At 39.6% G+C, this 18,540-nt stretch overlaps 1 protein-coding gene across 2 annotated transcripts in view; it reads left to right on the forward strand.

Annotated features, from left to right (window-relative positions):
* The window catches only part of AHCTF1 (AT-hook containing transcription factor 1), a 76,365-nt gene that overhangs the window by 49,522 nt on the left and 8,303 nt on the right, over positions 1-18,540 (forward strand). For both annotated transcript variants that reach the window (XM_034764977.1, XM_034764978.1), the window contains exons 21-32: positions 354-541; positions 753-897; positions 975-1,106; positions 2,136-2,283; positions 2,379-2,529; positions 3,221-3,328; positions 9,026-9,221; positions 10,091-10,294; positions 12,105-12,540; positions 14,491-14,611; positions 15,470-15,573; positions 16,588-16,775. In XM_034764977.1, coding sequence (XP_034620868.1) covers positions 354-541; positions 753-897; positions 975-1,106; positions 2,136-2,283; positions 2,379-2,529; positions 3,221-3,328; positions 9,026-9,221; positions 10,091-10,294; positions 12,105-12,540; positions 14,491-14,611; positions 15,470-15,573; positions 16,588-16,775 — 2,121 coding nt within the window. The remainder of the gene's footprint in view (positions 1-353; positions 542-752; positions 898-974; positions 1,107-2,135; positions 2,284-2,378; positions 2,530-3,220; positions 3,329-9,025; positions 9,222-10,090; positions 10,295-12,104; positions 12,541-14,490; positions 14,612-15,469; positions 15,574-16,587; positions 16,776-18,540) is intronic.

Consider the following 18,540-nt stretch of genomic DNA (forward strand, 5'->3'; position numbering starts at 1 on the left):
TCAGTGAGATTTGATAATTTCATTTGGTTGCAATCATATGTGCATAAAATTGTGGGTGGTGTCACTAGCAGTTTAGATGACATACAGGGTTTTTCTTAACCGGGGATCTTATGAGTTGCTTATTTGAAACGGAAATCATATTATGTGGTTAACTGAATCTGTCTTCTGGCCAATTACTTTATTAAATTAGATTGAAGGGCAAATATATGTTTCAGGTATAATCATACACTACTTCTAATGTTGTAAATGTACCTGAAAGGTGTTTATTTTCACTTGGGAAGTTTTAGACTTTTTTTGTTGGAAGGGGTGAGTGTGTTGGTAGTTTTAATAATTTTCATTTCTAACTTCTTCAGAGTTCATTGGCCCTTTTATTTCATCCTGCTACAATCAAAACAATGTCATGGCAACATATGAAAATTATTCAAGCCTTGATGTGCCAAGGAGAGCACAGACGAGCCCTCAGATACATACAGATGATGAAGCCATCAATGTCAAGTAGCAGTGAAGTTGCACTTCACCTCACTGTTTTATTGTATAATAGGTAACGAAATAGAAAATATATCCTGATTAATCTGTGTTGTTATAAAAACTATAACCAAAAAAAATAGAGAACAGATTTTGGCTTTCATTGTGTATTTTATTCAATCTTTTAGTGTTTAGTTCTTTTTTAACACAAGTAGTGCATCTCTTGCTTCAGTAAAATTGTTGGTCAAAGTGTTAATCCTCCTCTGCATTTAAAAAATTAATTTCAGGTGTATGGTGGAGGCTTGGAGTCTACTGCAGCAGCACTCCACTAGGTTAAATGTGGAAGAGTTGTTAAAACACATGTATGAAGTCTGTCAAGAGATGGGACTAATGGAAGATTTGTTGAAATTACCATTCACAGATACTGAACAAGTAAGCCTGGGCAAGAATGAAGTCTTAATCATTTGTTTGGAAAAAGGCAGAACTCTAAACAGTTTTGTTTCTCTTAGGAATGTTTAGAGAAGTTTTTGCAAACCAGTGCTGGTATCCAGAATCATGAGTTCCTTTTAGTCCACCATCTACAGCGTGCCAATTACATCCCTGCATTACAGTTGAATCAGTCACTGAAAGTTAATCTCATGGTAAGCATCAAATTCTGCTAGGGTGAGGTAAATGTATTATGTATCATTTCACTGAATGTTAATTGGTAGCATGCTGTAAAAATACTTAGTGCATGCACTTTTAATATATATTGTATGTTTTCAAATGTTTTTTACCATTCTTTTAAATATTTAGAATAAATTGCCCAGCATGAAATTACAGCAAAATTTAACACTTAAAGTACTTTTCAGACACAAACTAATTCAGAAAGTAGTTTTAGATAAAATTAAATGTTACAAAACAAACACATTCTGCATTTGCAGTAATCTGTTAAATTGAATTCTAAGGGATAGATTTTACTGTTTTTTTTCATATATGTGCGCAAATGAAAAATTTCAGTAGATCTCAGTGCTACAAAGGTGTCCAAACTACATAGTTCTGCCATTAGGCTTCTGCACACAGTATCTTGGAGTCTTTGCTGTCCGGAAAGTTATCTGATCCCTGCTTCTGCCAAACTTGTTACATATTTTAACCCTTATCTGTACCCAGTATGGGAGGCTTATTGAGGAGATTAATGGCTAGTGTTCCCTTTTCTGATTGGCCAGTCCAGAACAAACTGCCTCCTATGGAAAGCAACATGCATTTGCATTGTAACTCTGATTTATATTAGGTTTAAAAAAATAAAACATTCATTAGCTTAAACTGTAATTCTCAAACTGCTTAGCCAACATGTATGACTAAGAAATGCGAGTTTTTGTGTGTCTATTAAAATACACACAAACATGCCAGGTAACGTGTATGTAATGTGCCTTTTGCTTCACTGAAAGTTACACCACTTTCCATACATTATGAGCAATTGTCGCACACGTTGAAGTAAAAAAAAAAAATGAAAATATATAGTCTGGATTGAAGGGTGGAATTTGATCCTCTGTGTCTAATATGTATAAAAATCATACACAAACTTAAATACCCTCAGAATTTCTTAAGATGCTGCAAATATGTCAATTAATTGTATTTAACAAACATTTGTTCATAATTAGCTGATGTGCTTTTAATTGGTTGTTCATTAGAATGATCGTGATCCTCGTTTAAGAGAGAGATCAGTTGCCAGAAATTCTATATTAGACCAGTATGGAAAGATCCTTCCTAGAGTGCAAAGGAAGCTGGCTGTAGAGAGGGCCAAGCCTTACCACTTATCTTCTTCAATTCTGCGAGAAGGTGAGTTTTGCTTAAGAATTCATGAACGATTAATTTCTCCTGGTTAGTGTTCAGAGATTTGATTTTTTTTTTTTTTCTTCCCCTTTCATTTTTAGTTTCAAGACCCAAGCCATTGTCAACTGTGGCAAAACAAACTACTGCAGGGAACGTGCTTACAAGAGCAACTTTCATTAATAATGTCCTATCTAAAATCGGAGAGGTCTGGGTGGGAAATGAACAGAAAAGTGATTTCTCTCAATATGATAGGTAAGAACTCCTATGTTACCGTATGAAATTGCTGTTCAAACTACTAGGACACAAAGAAAAGGGACAATGTAGTGCGAGAAATGGCTACTTCATTACAAGACAGATTCAAGTTATGGAAATTAATGGTGTCTGAGTTGTCTTCTTAGGAACTTGTGATACATGCACTGGCAAATTCTTGTATTGATAACTCTTTTGGAGTCCATTAACCCTCACTTCTTGTAGACACAGGTGAAAATGACAGTTTTGGGGATTTAAGGTTATGGGAAGTGTAGTCTGTTAATTTTGCATATCTGACTTCTGGCTTTCTTTCTAAATCCTCATCTGCAAACATAGTTGTTTATTTGTTACTATGTTAAAAGAAACTGAAGTTTGCAGAGTCAAGCACTCAAATGTTAGGAAATGCCAGTTTTAAGGTTCCCTGTGAATTTAATTCAGCTCCCTTGTGCATCTGCATTGTTGTTCTTTAATTACATGATCAAATACTATTTTTTTCAAAGGACATCTGCCTCATTTCAGCCCAAATAGTTAGTCTGGGTATATTATAAGCAATTGGAAAGTGGGGTCTTATAATCAGAAGTGTCGGGCAACTTTAACTAGAGGCAACCAGCTCCAGCTATAATAATCTTTAATCCAAATACCCACTCATAGAAACTACAAGTAGTAGTCAATTACATTCTTCTTTCATTTGCAGTCCTAGAACTGAAGAACCACCACCTATGGCACTGCCTTTCCCTGATACAGAATTACCTGATCCGTTTGTTGGCACTCCAGTTACAAAGTCTTCACATAAAAGTTCCAGGTATAGTACATCTTCAGACTAAGTATTTAGAGTAGGTTTGGGGTATGCTGAATTGTTGAGCAGTTTCCATTCTCAGTGTAAGTACCTTCAGTTTTACCTAGGTGCTCTCTTGTAAGGAAGTGGTTAATGGAAGGCTTGCCACGCAGTAATGTCCCATGTAGACAAGCCCTTAGTTTAAGTTGTCTTCATAACTATTCTATTCCCTGTTTTTTAGTCTTTTCTACTCATAAAATTTCTCATTTTTGTTGTTTAGTTCTGTAATCTCTGGAAAAAAACTTTAAATGTTTAAACCTGTGGGTTAAAATCTGCTCTGACACAGTGGTATAAATTTGGAGTGATTCTCAGTCAATAGCTTTGTACTGTATTTATGCCAGTATTAATGGGAAGAGAATTTTCCCTCTTTATTTACAAAATACCCCTGCCACTAATGTATCCATAGTAGTCTCTGTAGATAAAGTTTTTGAATCATATTAACAATTTAATGTTTATCAGTCTTTCCACAGTGGTCATGATTTTAAAAATGAATACAAAATGCAAAGGAACACTAAAATGACACTTTTTTAATAAAAATGTAGAAAAGACCAAATTTATTTTTGAATTCTCAAATAACTAGAATAAATATTTTTCATGTAGTACTAGGTTGTAAGCTCAGTAGCTCAGTGTCAATACTCTAAGTTGGAATAGATCCAACCTCTTCTTTTAATCGTCTGACTGCCAAAGAGCATCCTTTTCTCTGATTGTTCAGTTCATACCTGTATTTCCTCTTGCTCAGAACAGAATAAGATCTCTCTTTAATTTGTTTAGAGGCAGATTTGTCAGTCAGATCTTCAAGATGCACTCAAATGTAAAGCATTGACGTATTCTCCAGATTGCCACATATGGGAAGAAGAGGACAGAGATTGGAGAAAGGGGGGCTGGTAGAGGGGAGAGGAATGGGTAAAGATAAAGGATGGGGCCAGAGTGGAGTTTGTCATGGATGTGAAGAGGATGCAGATGAAGGAACTGGGCTTGTGAGAGTAGGAAGAGGAATAAGAGGATGAAAGGACATAGAGAATGGAAGGTTTGGAGGGAAGGGGAGTAAAAGGAGAGGCTCAGTACAGAGAAAGGATTGTCTTGTGCTTAAGGCTAGACTGGCATTCACTCTCTGTGCTTCAGTTCCCATTTGTAAAATGGGGATAATATTTCTCTTCAGTTTAGATTGTAATCTCTTTGGTGCAGAGACTGCCTGCCTTTGCACAGTGGAGAGTCAATCTCAGTGGAGTCTTCTAGGTGCTAATGTAATGCAAACAATTAACAGTAATATAGGAGAAACTTTGAGACTGTTTTAGACAGGTGGTTATAGGATGTTGGGTAATGTGCCCAGATAAAAGTTGGGCAGTACAACTGCTGTAGCTAGATGTAACCTTACCTGTTACCTTTTTAAAAAAAAAAAGTGTTTTCTAATCAGCCTGTTTAACGAATGTTCTGGACTTGTAATTCACGTGAGTGGATACCTAATACGACATTGTTGCCTTTGGAGAAGTGGAATTTCCTCCTACAAACACTTTTCTCAGGAGGGATCATTTAATACATTCCCACACAGCTGCCTGCGAAAGTTGTGAGATTTTTTTTTTCTCTCTAATTTATAAAGAAACAAAATGGCAATGGAGGCAATATCTAGTTAGGCCTCATTGGTGTGTAGTTGCATGCGGCGCATTATTAAGGTTGCTGTAATAATTCAGAATGTAGAGTTGAAAATATTCTAATCAGGTCACATCTTGTAAACTGTCAGATCAGCTTATAGGAAAGCAACTTAATTTTCTGTTTTCACATTTTAAATTTAAAATAAGAACATAGAACACCCGTACTGGGCCAGACCAAAGGTCCATTAGCCCAGTATCCTGTCTTCTGACAGTGGCCAAAGCCAGGTGCCAGAGGGAATGAACAGAACAGGTAATCAAGTGATCCCATCCCCTGTCCCAGCTTCTGGCAAACAGAGACTAGGGACACCATCCCTGCCCATCCTGGGTAATAGCCATTGCTGAACCTTATCCTCCATAAATGTATCTAGTTCAGGGGTCTCAAACATGCGGCCCGTGAGGTTCTTTTATGCAGCCTGCCAAGCTCCCCGCGCGCCCCCCCACCCCGTGTCGCCGTGAGCCCCGCACCGCTCCCTGAAGCGGCTGAACTACTGTATGCCCCTGCAGCCCCGGGCAGGGGGGTGGGAGGGGAGTAGAGGGATCCGTGCTCTTGTAGCTCCCATTGGCTGGGAACTGGGAACCGCGGCCAATGGGAGCTTTGGGGGAGGTACCTGGAGGAGCAGCAAGAGCAGCACATGGTGCCGTCCCTCCCCCCCCTTCCCCCTCCAGGGACTCCGGCTGCTTCCTGGAGCAGAGCAGAGCGGGGGCAGGCAGGCAGGGAGCCTGCCCTGGCCGCGGTGCATGGCTCTGCCACCCTGGATCTGCTCTAGGTAAGCAGCGCTGGGCCGGAGCCCGTACCCTGCACCCAACCCCTGCCCAGAGCCCCCTGCCGCATCCCACACCCCTCCTGCACCCCAACCTCCTGCCCGGAGCCCCCTGCCACACCCTGCACCCCAACCTCCTGCCCGGAGCCCCCTGCCACACCCTGCACCCCAACCTCCTGCCCGGAGCCCCCTGCCACACCCTGCACCCCTACCCCATGCCTGGAACCCCTTGCCACACACTGCACCCCAAACCCCTGCTGCACCCGTCACCCCTCCTGCACCCAAACTCTCTGCCCTGTGCCCCCTGCCGCACCCTGCACACCTCCTGCACCTCAACTCCCTGCCCTGAGCCCCTGCCACACCTCTCCTGCACCCCCTGGGGGCAGGGAGGGGGCAGAGTTGGAGTGAGGACTTCAGGGAAGGGGTTGGAATGGGGGCAGGGAAGGGCGAGAAGAGGCGGGGCAGGGGCGGGGCCTCATGAAGGGGGGGTGGGGGCGGGGGCGAGGCCAGGGGCAGCAAGTGGGGGGTGTCAGTGATTCAGCCCTCGGGCCAATGCACTAGTCCTCATGTGGTCCTCGAGGTCATCTGAGTTTGAGACCCCTGATCTAGTTCTTTTTTGAACCCTGTTATAGTCTTGGCTGTCACAACATCCTCTGGCAAGGAGTTCCACAGGTTGACTGTGTGTTGTGTGAAGAAAAAAAAAAAAAACTTCCTTTTGTTTGTTTTATACCTGCTGCCTATTAATTTCATTTGGTGATCCCTATTTCTTGTGTTATGAGGAGGAGTAAACAACACTTCCGTATTTACTTTCTCCACACCAGTCATGATTTTATAGACCTCTATCAAATCCCCCCTTAGTCGTCTCTTTCCAGGATGAAAAGTCCCAGTCTTATTGTCCTCATACGGAAGCTGTTCTATATCCCTAATCATTTTTGTTGCCCTTTTCTGAACCTTTTCCATTCCAATATATCTTTTTTTGAGATGGGGTGACCACATATGCACTCATTATTCAAGGTGTGGGCATACCATGGATTTATATAGAGGCAACATGATATTTTCTGTCTTATCTATTCCTTTTTTAATGATTCCCAATATTGTTTGTTTGCTTTTTTGACTACCGCTGCACATTGAGCGGATGTTTTCAGAGAGCTATCCATAATGACTCCAAGGTCTCTTTCTTGAGTGGTAACAGCTAATTTAGAATCCATTATTTTATATGTATGATTGGGGTTCTGTTTTTCAATGTGCATTACTTTGCATTTATCCACATTGAATTTCATCTGCTAATTTGTTGCCCAGTTGCCAAGTTTTGTGAGATCCTTTGGTAGCTCTTCGCAGTCTGCTTTGAACTTAACTATCTTGAGTAGTATTGTATCATCTGCAAATTTTGCCACCTCACTGTTTATTCCTTTTTCCAGATAATTTATGAATATGTTGAATAGAACTGGTCCCAGTACAGACCCCTGCGGGACACCACTGTTTACCTCTCTCCATTCTGAAAACTGACCATTTATTCCTACCCTTTGTTTCCTATCTTTTAACCAGTTACCCAATCCATGAGAGAACCTTTCCTCATATCCCATGACAGCTTACTTTGCTTAAGAGCCTTTGGTGAGGGACCTTGTCAAAGGCTTTCTGAAAATCTAAGTACACTGTATCCACTGGATCCCCCTTGTCCATATGCTTGTTGATCTCCCTCAAAGAATTCTAGTATATTGGTGAGGCATGCTTTCCTTTTACAAAAACCATGTTGACTTTCCAACAAATTATGTTAATCTATGTGTCTGACAATTTTGTTCTTTACTATAGTTTCAACCAGTTTGCCTTGAAGTCAGGCTTACCGTCCTGTAGACCTCTGGAGCCCTTTTTAAAAATTGGTGTCACATTAGCTATCCTTCAGTCATTTGGTGCAGAAGCTGATTTAAATGATAGGTTACAAACCATAGCTAGTTCTGCACTTTCACATGTGAGTTCCTTCAGAAGTCTTGTGTGAATACCATCTGGTCCTGATGATTTATTACTGTTTAGTTTATTAATTTGTTCCAAACCCTCCTCTAATGACACCTCAATCTGGGACAATTCCTCTGATTTGTCACCTAAAAAAAATGGCTCAGATTTGGGAATCTCCCTCACATTCTCAACTGTGAAGACCGATGCAAAGAATTCATTTAGTTTCTCCACAATGGCTTTATCGTCCTTGAGTGCTCCTTTAGCATCTCGATGCTCCAGTGGCCCAACTGGTTGTTTAGCAGGCTTCCTGCTTCTGATGTACTTAAAAAAAAAAAAAAAATCTTGCTATTACTTTTTGAGTCTTTGGCTAACTGTTCTTCAGATTTTTTTTTTTTTTTTGACCTTCCTAATTGTATTTTTACACTTCATTTGCCAGAGTTTATGCTCCTTTCTATTTCCTCAGTAGGATTTAACTTCCACTTTTTAAAGGATGCCTTTTTGTCCATGGTGTCACTTTTTTGGTTCTCTTACTATTTTTTTAAATTTGGGTATACATTTTAAGTTGAGCCTCTATTATGGTGTCTTTAAAAAGTTTTGGTGCAGCTTGCAGGGCTTTCACTTTTGGCAGTGTACCTTTTTAATTTCTGTTTAACTAACTTCCTCATTGTTGTGTAGTCTCTTTTTCTGAAATTAAATGCTACAGTGTTGGGCTGCTGTAGTGTTTTCCCCGCCACAGGGATGTTAAATTTAATTATATTATGGTCACTATTACCAAGCGGTCCAGCTATATTCACCTCTTGGACCAGATCCTATGCTCCACTTAAGACTAAATCAAGAATTGCCTCTCCTCTTGTGGGTTCTTGGACTAGCTGCTCCAAGAAGCAGTCATTTAAGGTGTTAAGAAACTTTATCTCTGCATCCCGTCCTGAGGTGACATGTACCCAGTCAATATGGGGATAGTTGAAATCTCCGATTATTACTGAGTTTTTTATTTTTATAGCATCTCTAATCTCCCTGATCATTTCACAATCACTATCACCAATCCTGTTCAGCTGGTCGATAATATGAAGCATGAAATTACTATACATAGAGATTCTATGGTACTGTTTGGTTCTTTTAAGATTTTTCTTTCATTTGATTCTACACTTTCTTTCACATATAGTGCCACTCTCCAACCAGCACAACCTGTTCTGTCCTTCCGATATATTTGGTACCCTGGTGTTACTGTGTCCCATACATCATCCTCATTCCACCAAGTTTCTGTGATGACTATTATATCAATATCCTCATTTAAATCTCGGCAGATTGCTGGATTTGGTGGTTCGTCCTGTTCCTCTGTGTTCTCCCTCATTTGAGAGTAATTGGCAGACACCATGTAGAGCTTCTACTTCATGTACTATATCCAGCCCGTTACAGTCAAACTCACGGAGCGCCATATTGCACACGAACATTTCAAGAGCATCGGAGTTTAATTTGCTGGAGACTCCTCTTGTGGTTAAGGTATGTAAAATTGCTAAACTTGAAGTATTTTTAAATATCTTTTATGGAACAAACCACCCCACAATCCACAATGCCAAGCATGTAGGTTTTGAATTGTTGGATCTCCCATATATGCATTTTATTTGTATGTGCCTAATTCCATTAGAAGCAATATGTGGATAACAGATTTAAGGAGAGGAGTATTACAAAATGATAAAATTGTTATCTATTAACAGTTTATACTTTACCAAATAGCTTTATAAAACAAATTTATTTGTATTGAAGTGCAGGCAAGAGTGCTGAAATGGGGAACGACAACATGTCCAAATACTACTTAGGCCAGTTATGGAATAACTAGCCCCTAGGGGAAGTTTATTTTAGCCCCTAGTAATTAGTTTGACTTAAACTCCTAAGCATGATGGCTTATATCCCGTATGTTTTCTTCTCCTGTCTACTGTAACTAGATGTTTTTATGCGTATAAAAATGTCAGTCTGTTTGTGAACTTCATTAACCTCATGGCCTCAACAATATCTTATGACAGTAAGTGCCATTGTTTTATTATTCATACATACTTCTGTTTTGTTTACAGTTTGCTGCGATATTTGAATCTCTTTGTTGAATAATGAAAGTATGAAGAAACTTTTCATTTAGCTACTTGGTGCCATTCTTTTTGTACTTTGTCATGACCATACCTGTCTTTGTTCTGATTTACATACTCAGTCTTAAAAATCTCTTCATACAGATTACTTTCCATATGTTTAATTTTCATGACCCATCTTTCAATGCCCAGTTTGCGCAACTACTGCAGCAGTGATGTTCCATGGAATGGACACTTTGCATGTAGTCTTCAGTTCAAAGATCAAATTAAGATGTTTGTTCCTTTACATAGAGAGCTAAAGCTTTGGCCACATCTTCTGCTGCTTCTGGTTTCCCTGGGATTACTCTGCAGTCTATTTTGAGATCCAGTCTTCGCACCACACCCTTAGCAACTCCTTCTGCATCTCCAGGAAGATCAGTTACTCCTCCTCTTCGGGCAAAAGAACCCAGAATTTCATTCAGGGAAGAGAACCCAACTTCCAAATGGACAGCTGGGGTAAGTTGGACCACAGTTGGTGAAAGGGAAGTGATGGTGGAGAGTTTTAAAGCTTTGTAGATTGCAACTTGGTTTATGTTTTTAAAGCTTGCAGTACGTCACTGTAGATTGTTCAGTGTATGTTACGTGTGTATAATGGCAAGTCAAAGGATAAGCAAAAATTAACTCAGAAACCAAAAACTATTGTAATGGTAATAGAATTTATGCAAACGGAAATACAAGTATCCATATTGAAATAGCACAATGACCTTAACAGTCCTATCACAAGTCTTTGAACAAGAAATACAAGGTGCTCTTCCATGTAAATTCTTTCAGGAAATTGCAATCTATGTACCACTGAAAATATTTCAATAGTATAGGAAGAAAAAGGGTATACAACCATTGGCCAGCTGTTATCATATCCCATGTAGGAAGCCCAAATTTCAGGAGACCATTAAAACAAGGATAGAAATACTAATTACAAGGAAGGCCACCTCAAAGGGCCTGATCTGTGAATGGTATGTAACATATTGTTACTGATGGATCTAGAAGAGAGGGACGGGGGGAGTGGGGAAAGGATCTAAAAGCAGATCTGACTTTGAAACAAGTGTCTGGAGGAAGGCCAAAACCTCATTTATTTGTGTAACTATTAAGGAAAATCATTACAGAATGCTTTATCAATGGTATCTCATTCTATTTAAGCTAAAGAAAATATAAACAAAAGAGAGTCATAAATTCTGGAGAGGATGTGAAGAAATAGGGACCTTTCTGCATATGTGGTGGAATGCCCTGAGATGATATTTTGGAGAAAAATAATAAATAGAACTTTCAGGATAACCAAAATTATGCTACCAACCCACAGAACCCATACTGTCTCTATTAAGTTACTATCCAAAGGAGGTTATTGATTTGAGGAAGGATCCACTAATGATACAATTCCTGCTAGCAGCCAGATGAACACAATTGTTGCTAACAGCCAAATCTGCAGTAGTGGCATGGAGAATTGAAGTATGGGAAATCATTTTAGTGGAAAAAAGAGACCGTCTTATATCCGTATCCAGTAGATTTTATAATACACCTCTGCCCCGATATATATAGTGCTGTCTGCTCCGGCGGATCAAAGCAAGTTCGATATAATGCGGTAAGATTTTTTTTTTTTTTTTGGCTCCCGAGGACAGCGTTATATCGGGTTAGAGGTGTATATGGCTACTGTTTGAAATTTGAACAGAATACACATAACAGGTTGACCAAGCACAAATGGTCTTTTAAAGGTAACAAATACAAGTCATGAATAGTATTTAATACTTCTTGTATGGAGAGTTCATGTATGTTAATTTATTTTTAAATCTCAATAGTGGAGTATGGTCACTTTAATCTACTTGTTCCAGATTATAAGACTAATGAACACCGAAATCTTTTTATAATCTATATAAAATGGATATAAATTAAAGTGACATTGTCAAGTAGACTAGGGCCAACCTTAATGTGTAAGGGAAGTTCCCTCTTTTTGAAAACTTGAAAACAGTAGTGGGTTGGAATATGAGAACGGGAAAGTGAGACAATAAACCGAAAATAAACTGACCACAGTTCACTTTAACCCTCCAAGCTGACTGAAATCAGTAAGTAAATACTCTAGTGAAAAGTCAATTCAGTTTTTAAACTCTGGTTTTAAAAGCTAAGATGGTATTAGTAACATGGTTAAGAAATAGCTTTAATTGTCAGTATCTTGACTATGTCCAAATATCATAAATAAGTTTCATATGTCTTTATTCCTTAGAAAAATTTGGGTTTCATTAATTACTTTATTTTGTTTTTTTTGTTTTAAATAAAGATGCTAGGAGATGATAAAACAAAACACCTTGTAGCTTCATCTGAACATAACCTTGGAGTTCAATTGGAGGACACTTGGTCTAAGGACAGAGATAAAATTTCTCCCTTTACTTTGAGCTGTCCTGAGGAGGATCATGCAGAAATGAATGAGTCCTCAGAAAGGATAGCAGGAGATGTCCTGGAGAAAATGGAAGTCAGCAAAGAAACTAGTAATTTTTCTGCCAGGTCAGACCAAACTACCCTGGAATATCATGATGCAAGATCACCAGACGACCTTGAAGATGATGTTATCTTCATAACTTCTAAACCAGCTAATTCTTCTGCTGAAGATGTTGCTATCCTACAGGAAGAGATGGAGGAAGAAGGCAGTGAGGTGGTCAAAAGTGAGCCTTTGCAGTTTGAACAACAGACTTCTTCAGAGCTGGAGAAACACACTGGTATGTGTTGTCATGTGGTCACTTAAGTAATCTAATTAAATGACCATTTGGGTGCCTTTTAAAAGGTTAAATGATAATTATAGTGGACAGTAGCAAATATTGATATAGAGTCCACAAGTGTGCAAGACCTCCATAGTTGAAAAGGTCCTTCCACTATAAGCCTCTATTTTGAGGCATCCTTAACTTTCTCATGTGTTGCACTTTGGGCTGACTTTCCTTGTGCTTAGTCCCAACCAAGAGGCAACAATTTCTTATTTTTGAAAGCTGATATTTCTAGTTTGGGTTTACATGTGGTTGTTTTTTTGGTTTTTGAGTATGAAAGACTTTTCATCAGCTACATTTATACCCTGTTCTTTGATGTTTAGGATTAAATAGCTGCTTCAGATTTGTCAGAGGCTTAGTCCTCATTGAGAAGGCCTTTGATCTATTTGAAAATGTTGATAAGTTAGACATATTTGAAAACGTTATACTGGGACTGTATAGTAATCTTTTCTGTCTATTGAATTGTATCCAAGCTATGCTATTTCTGGTAGAGGCATGCAAGTGTCCATCTGTGTGTGGCATGGAATCTTAAAATTGCTGTGTTCACACCAGTGGGTTATGCAGTCAAGTATTAATGCACGTAGTGTATTTGAATGGAAAGGTTCTTCAGGGTCTTGGGGGCTGGTTTGTTGTCATAGACACCAGAGTGAGGCACCTCAATGTGAGCAGCAGAAGTTCCCAAATACAGTCTCCACTTATTTACACAAGCAGAGGGGAATAATCCAGGTCCAAATATCTGTAAGAAAATAGCTCAGTGACCTTAACGATCCAATAACAATAATTTGTACTTGGACAAAAAATACAAGATGCTTTTCCAAGCATAATCATCACTAGGTAATCTTTACAAGAAACCTTCTTGTTATGTTGGGCTGTGATGGAAAGGGTTCTGTACAATTACAGTATAAATGTGATATTTTATCACTGGCAGAAGGTAGTCTTGCTGCTTCTACTTAAACCATTTTGGTCCAGCAGTGTGGTCCTAAATCAGGTCTCTGAGAGTAATAACGATGAGGGAGAAAGCAGGCACCCAGACAAGAAAGAGGCTAAAGAAATGCACAAAATTAAGTATTGCAAGACAGAAATGATAGTGGTGTTCAAGGGGTTAGCCTGGCAATGCATTAGTTTAAGATCAAGCTTTATTCCTCACTCAAGTGCCAAAAGCATTTGATTGTGCTTCTCCCCTCCTACCTTTTGGGGATGCAAGGGAGGAAAAGCATGTCACTCATGTTACTAGCATTACCAGCCTCTGGGGAGACCAAAGTCAAGCCCATCTCAACCAGGGCGATCAACATTATAGCATATTGGAAAGATCTCTGGTAAGAGAATGGAGAAGAAACAAAAATAAAAGATATGGAGATAAATATTCAAAATCCAAAGAAAGGGAAAGAGTTGGACTTAAGCTTCTAATTTTAAGAGCAAAAGATATTGTTTGAAATTTTCAGTTGCTAATCCAGTTTTAATTCTAATAGTCAGCTTCTATATAAATCTTTTCCTACCCCCTAAAATTTTGCCATTTGTTCATTTGTTTCCCTTGAAAGAAAAATAATATGAGGGCAAAGGTAACAAAATATGAAATCAAATTATACAGTAATAGAAAAATACTTTTCATCAGAAGGTTCTCAACCTTTTTGAGGTCCCTTCCAGCCCTAGATTTCTATGATTGTGAGAGCGCGCGGAGGTTTTTTTTTTTTTTTTTTGTAGTGGGAGCAATAACTCAGACTTTTTGTGCATTTAAATCTCAACCACAGCATTGCATTAGTAGATCACTTTTGCATTTTAAATAAGCAAAATAATGAAGCACATAATGAGGTTTGTAATTTAAAATCAAGTAAACTTTATCAAAGAACTCATGTTGTGCTTAATGCAAGTAGCTACCTGTTGTTCAGCTGTTAACAATGTTGTTCCTAGGATTTCTGGAAAGGACAGAAATAGAATGTCCTACCCTTCCTGAGGAGGGTATGTTGGTGTTGAATCACTTAAGCACCTTTCAAGTTGCTGGAGTCTCTACTTGTTTGTCAGCTGGTGAAAGGTAAATATGTAAAAATAAATAAATAATTTGGGTATACAAATATCAGTGCCAGTTGGATTTCTTATACTTTAAAAGCTCTATTGTCTTAAGTTCAAATTGGTTCTCTATTTTACTTTCATAACCTACATCCTATCAGGGTTCCTTGCATCTTCCTGCATAAACATAACCTCGGTGGTTAATAATCAAACGTTAACTCTCAGAAAGACAGTCTTCACAAAGTACTGTGGTTACAAACTGGTTAATTCAATCACAAGGCTATTTAAAGTTTTCCCAATTTGAGTCTGTTAAACTGACACTCTGTACTTGAAAGTCTCACTTCTGTCTGAAAATTATGTACCTCGTGTAATTAAAAGTAATACCTAAGGTTCCTATGACTGAAAAGTTTTCCGGGGGATTCTTTCAGCTGGTTTACTTTAGTGTATTTTGACAACATTTTGTACAAAATCATTGTATTGAAAAGTCCTGCAAGTACCTAACCATGTGTAGGAAAACAGAATAATTTATGGTAACTTTATTGGTACAGACCCACTTTTTGTACAATTTGTTCTAAACTTTTGTTATAGTAGTTACATAAATAATCATTCTACAGAAAAGTATTTTTATTACTGTCATTTTTTTTAAACGATTAAAACACTTACAGTGAATGGACATTTAATACTTGAATCATGCCGTGTGTGTGTGTGTGTGTGTTTACAATGAGACCTGAGCTGAACGCTAATATTTTGGGGTAGGTAGTTCCAATTCTTGTTCTGAATATGTACTGTTATGAGCATGGACATGAGTATTTTAAAACTAGAACAGAACTTTTAAAAAACAAATACAGGGGTTCCACCTCTTGTTTCTTTTCTGTTTACAAAGTGAAACTGCCACCGAAGAGTCCAAGATGTCATCTTTATCAGAAGAAAAAGAGCTGCCTCTCACAAGATCACAGGCTTTGGAGGCACCAGGAGCAGATTCTAAATGTATGTATGTTTGGTATATTTAGCAACAAGTAAAAGTTTTCACTGTTGAGTTAAGGTAGCTGTAGTTAGGCGCATAAAAAGTATTTGAGCTGCCAGGGTTAAATGCACAACTTACCCTGTCACTTCACACTTAACAGATTGAAGTGAAGCTTGGTAATGCAAATTTTTGTCAACTTAGAGCTAGAATATACTTATCAAAGAACCTGTGTTTAGAGGAGACAGAGTTAACACACACCTTTTTATTGAATTAGAGTTTTAGGAAAATTGATATTACAATTCATTTCTGTGTGCATAGCACACTGCTGCAAATTGTACATCTTTGCTGCAGAATTGAGATCAAGTGTGCAACGGACACAGGCTTTAAACACCCTTCTAATTGATGGCAGGGGGCTTGGTACTCTAGCTGTGGGAAAGAAGTAACAAGGAGGTAAGGTATCTGTACAACCACATTTCCTGTCTCAAGGGTTGAGGGCTCTTAACTCCTTCCTTGTGACTCTTTGGTGTGAGGCCCTTTATCTCTACATAGTTCAGTCTTGCCAAGTGAGGTGGGCTTGGCTGCTAGGTTTTGGAACATGGAATACCTACTCTGTCTCATCCTACATGGAGGCAGAACAAGATGAGTTCAGTAGCATTGCATTGGCAGCCTATGTGATAGCAGGGCAGAGGAATTGTATTTGCGTAGCTGAAGTCGAAGTATCTTAGTTCGACTTACCTGGCCATGCTCACGGCGGCGAGTCGACTGCCATGGCTCCCCCGTCAACTCCGCTTACTCCTCCTGCTGAGGTAGAATATGGGCATCGATTCGGGGATCGATTTATCGCATCTAGACAAGACTCAATAAATCTATCTCCGATACATCGAACACTACCCACCGATCTGGCGGGTAGTATAGACGTACCCTCAGTTAATACAATCCTCAGTATTTATGCAGCAGTTAAAATAAGTCCAACTTGTTCAGCTTTTTATGCCAGACAACCTGAAGTCAGAAATTTACTGGGAAAAAATCTCTTTCAGCTGTGATCAGTATCCTTCACAGTGAGGATATTCCCAGTACTCATTCAGAAAACCAACTTCAAGAGGAAAGGAGTGAGGACCTACATGAAGATCAGAAGTCTGAGGAAGCTGCAATAGAAGAAAATGTTCTGTTCCTGCAAGAAAAAACATCTACTTCTAAAAGTCCTCCTGAAACTAAAGAAGTTAACGTAAGTGAATTATTTGCCCATTTTGCTAAGTTAGTACAAGACAGAAAAACTCTTGGGGAAACCGGAGAACCTTGGCAGTTGGCATCTAAATGTTTTCATGTGACCTGTAAGTCTCTTCAGTTGACGTAACGTGACTATTAACTTCATTGCTTAGCTAGAGATCATGTATTCCCTTGTGTTTCCACAGCATCTCAAGATGGGTATTGCTACAGCAATACAAATAACTACCAACACATAGTCAACATCCTTCTTTTCCTAAAATCAGATTGGACCAGTTACATATTAATCTGATTTGCTTAAATATAAACATTTATGCAAGGCCTTATGTGAAGTGGTCCAAAATCAAATATCTGTTTTAAGGCTAAAAGCAAGTAGAGGGGGCAGTGCAGTTTCATTTTAACAAAACTGAGGCTCCCTCAGTAAAATTTTCAAAAGCGCCTAAGTGACTTGGGTGCCTACACTCCAGTAATTTTCGGAGACTTAGGGTCCTAAGTCCTGTTTTCAAAAGTGACATAGGAACTTAGATAGTTGGAAATTTTTATCCACTGTTCGTAGTTAGTATAAACAGTTTCTCAGTAATGTAATAATTGGACTGCCAGGTTGTTTCCAACTAAATAGAAATTTCATTTAGGGGTTCAAAGTCCAATTTATAGAACCTCTGACGTTAGTTATGATTAAGGCTACGTTTTAGTCATGGGTATTTTTAGTAAAAGGCATGCACAGGTCACGGGCAGTAAACAGAAATTCATGGCCAGTGACCTGTCCATGACTTGTACTATATACCCCTGACTAAATCTTGGGTGCTTTGGGGCAGCTTGGGACCCCTGTTACTAATTGGGGGTGGAAGTTGGCGGGGCTGGCAGGCTCCCTAGCCGGAGTAGCGGCTGAGGGACTCTATGTGCTACCTTTGCCTGCAGGCGCTGCCCCCCCAGCTTCCATTGGCCGTAGTTCCCATCCAATGGGAGCTATGGCACTTGGGGAGGGGCAGCGCACAGAACAGCCCTAGCCTCACCTCCACCTAGGAGTTGAGGAACATGTCGCCGCTTCCAGGGAGTTCGCCCAAGGTAAGCGCTGCCCAGAACTCTCACCCTTTCCCGGGCCCCAACCCCCTGCCCTAACCCTGAGCCCCCTCCCACATCCAAACTCCTGCTGCTGCTAGGGGGGCGGGAGGGTGCGGTGGCCTGACACAGCCCCAGCAGCGGCCAGTGTGGCTGGCCCAGGGGCTGCCTGAGCTACTCAGGCGGCCCCCGGACCAGCTGCTCTGGCTGCTGCAGAAGTCAAGGCGGTCCTGGAAAGTCACGGAAACCATGACTTCCGTGACAGACTCGCATCCTTAGTTATGATTTTAAAGGATGGTTCACTGCAGTATTCTTAAACTTAAAAAATAGAATTGTTAAACCTCCAGTTGTCTTACTGAATTTCGTCTATGATGTGATTTTTACAACCTCTCTCTCTGCATATGGCTGAAGAAAGAGCTGTGGGAGTTATTTTGATACATGTGAGCAGTATACAGGGCAGACTCAGAATCACTGTGCAGAATTATGCCTGTGGTGAGAAGAGAGATTTCACTGTTGTCATCTTGTGAAGCTCAAAGGGCTGGGTAGGAGAGTACAACACACACACTCTGAGCTCACAGCTAAGCACAGGGATGCAGTCTCCATTTCTTGGCTGAGACTCTGAAGGTATATAGACATTCTGCCTTTGGCAGCTTTGGAGACTGGAGGCCAGGGTATGGAAGGTCCGAGTACTCTTGGTTCTAGTAATA

The sequence above is a fragment of the Trachemys scripta genome, chromosome 3 (assembly GCF_013100865.1).
Source record: "Trachemys scripta elegans isolate TJP31775 chromosome 3, CAS_Tse_1.0, whole genome shotgun sequence".
In the NCBI taxonomy this organism is placed as follows: domain Eukaryota; kingdom Metazoa; phylum Chordata; order Testudines; family Emydidae; genus Trachemys; species Trachemys scripta.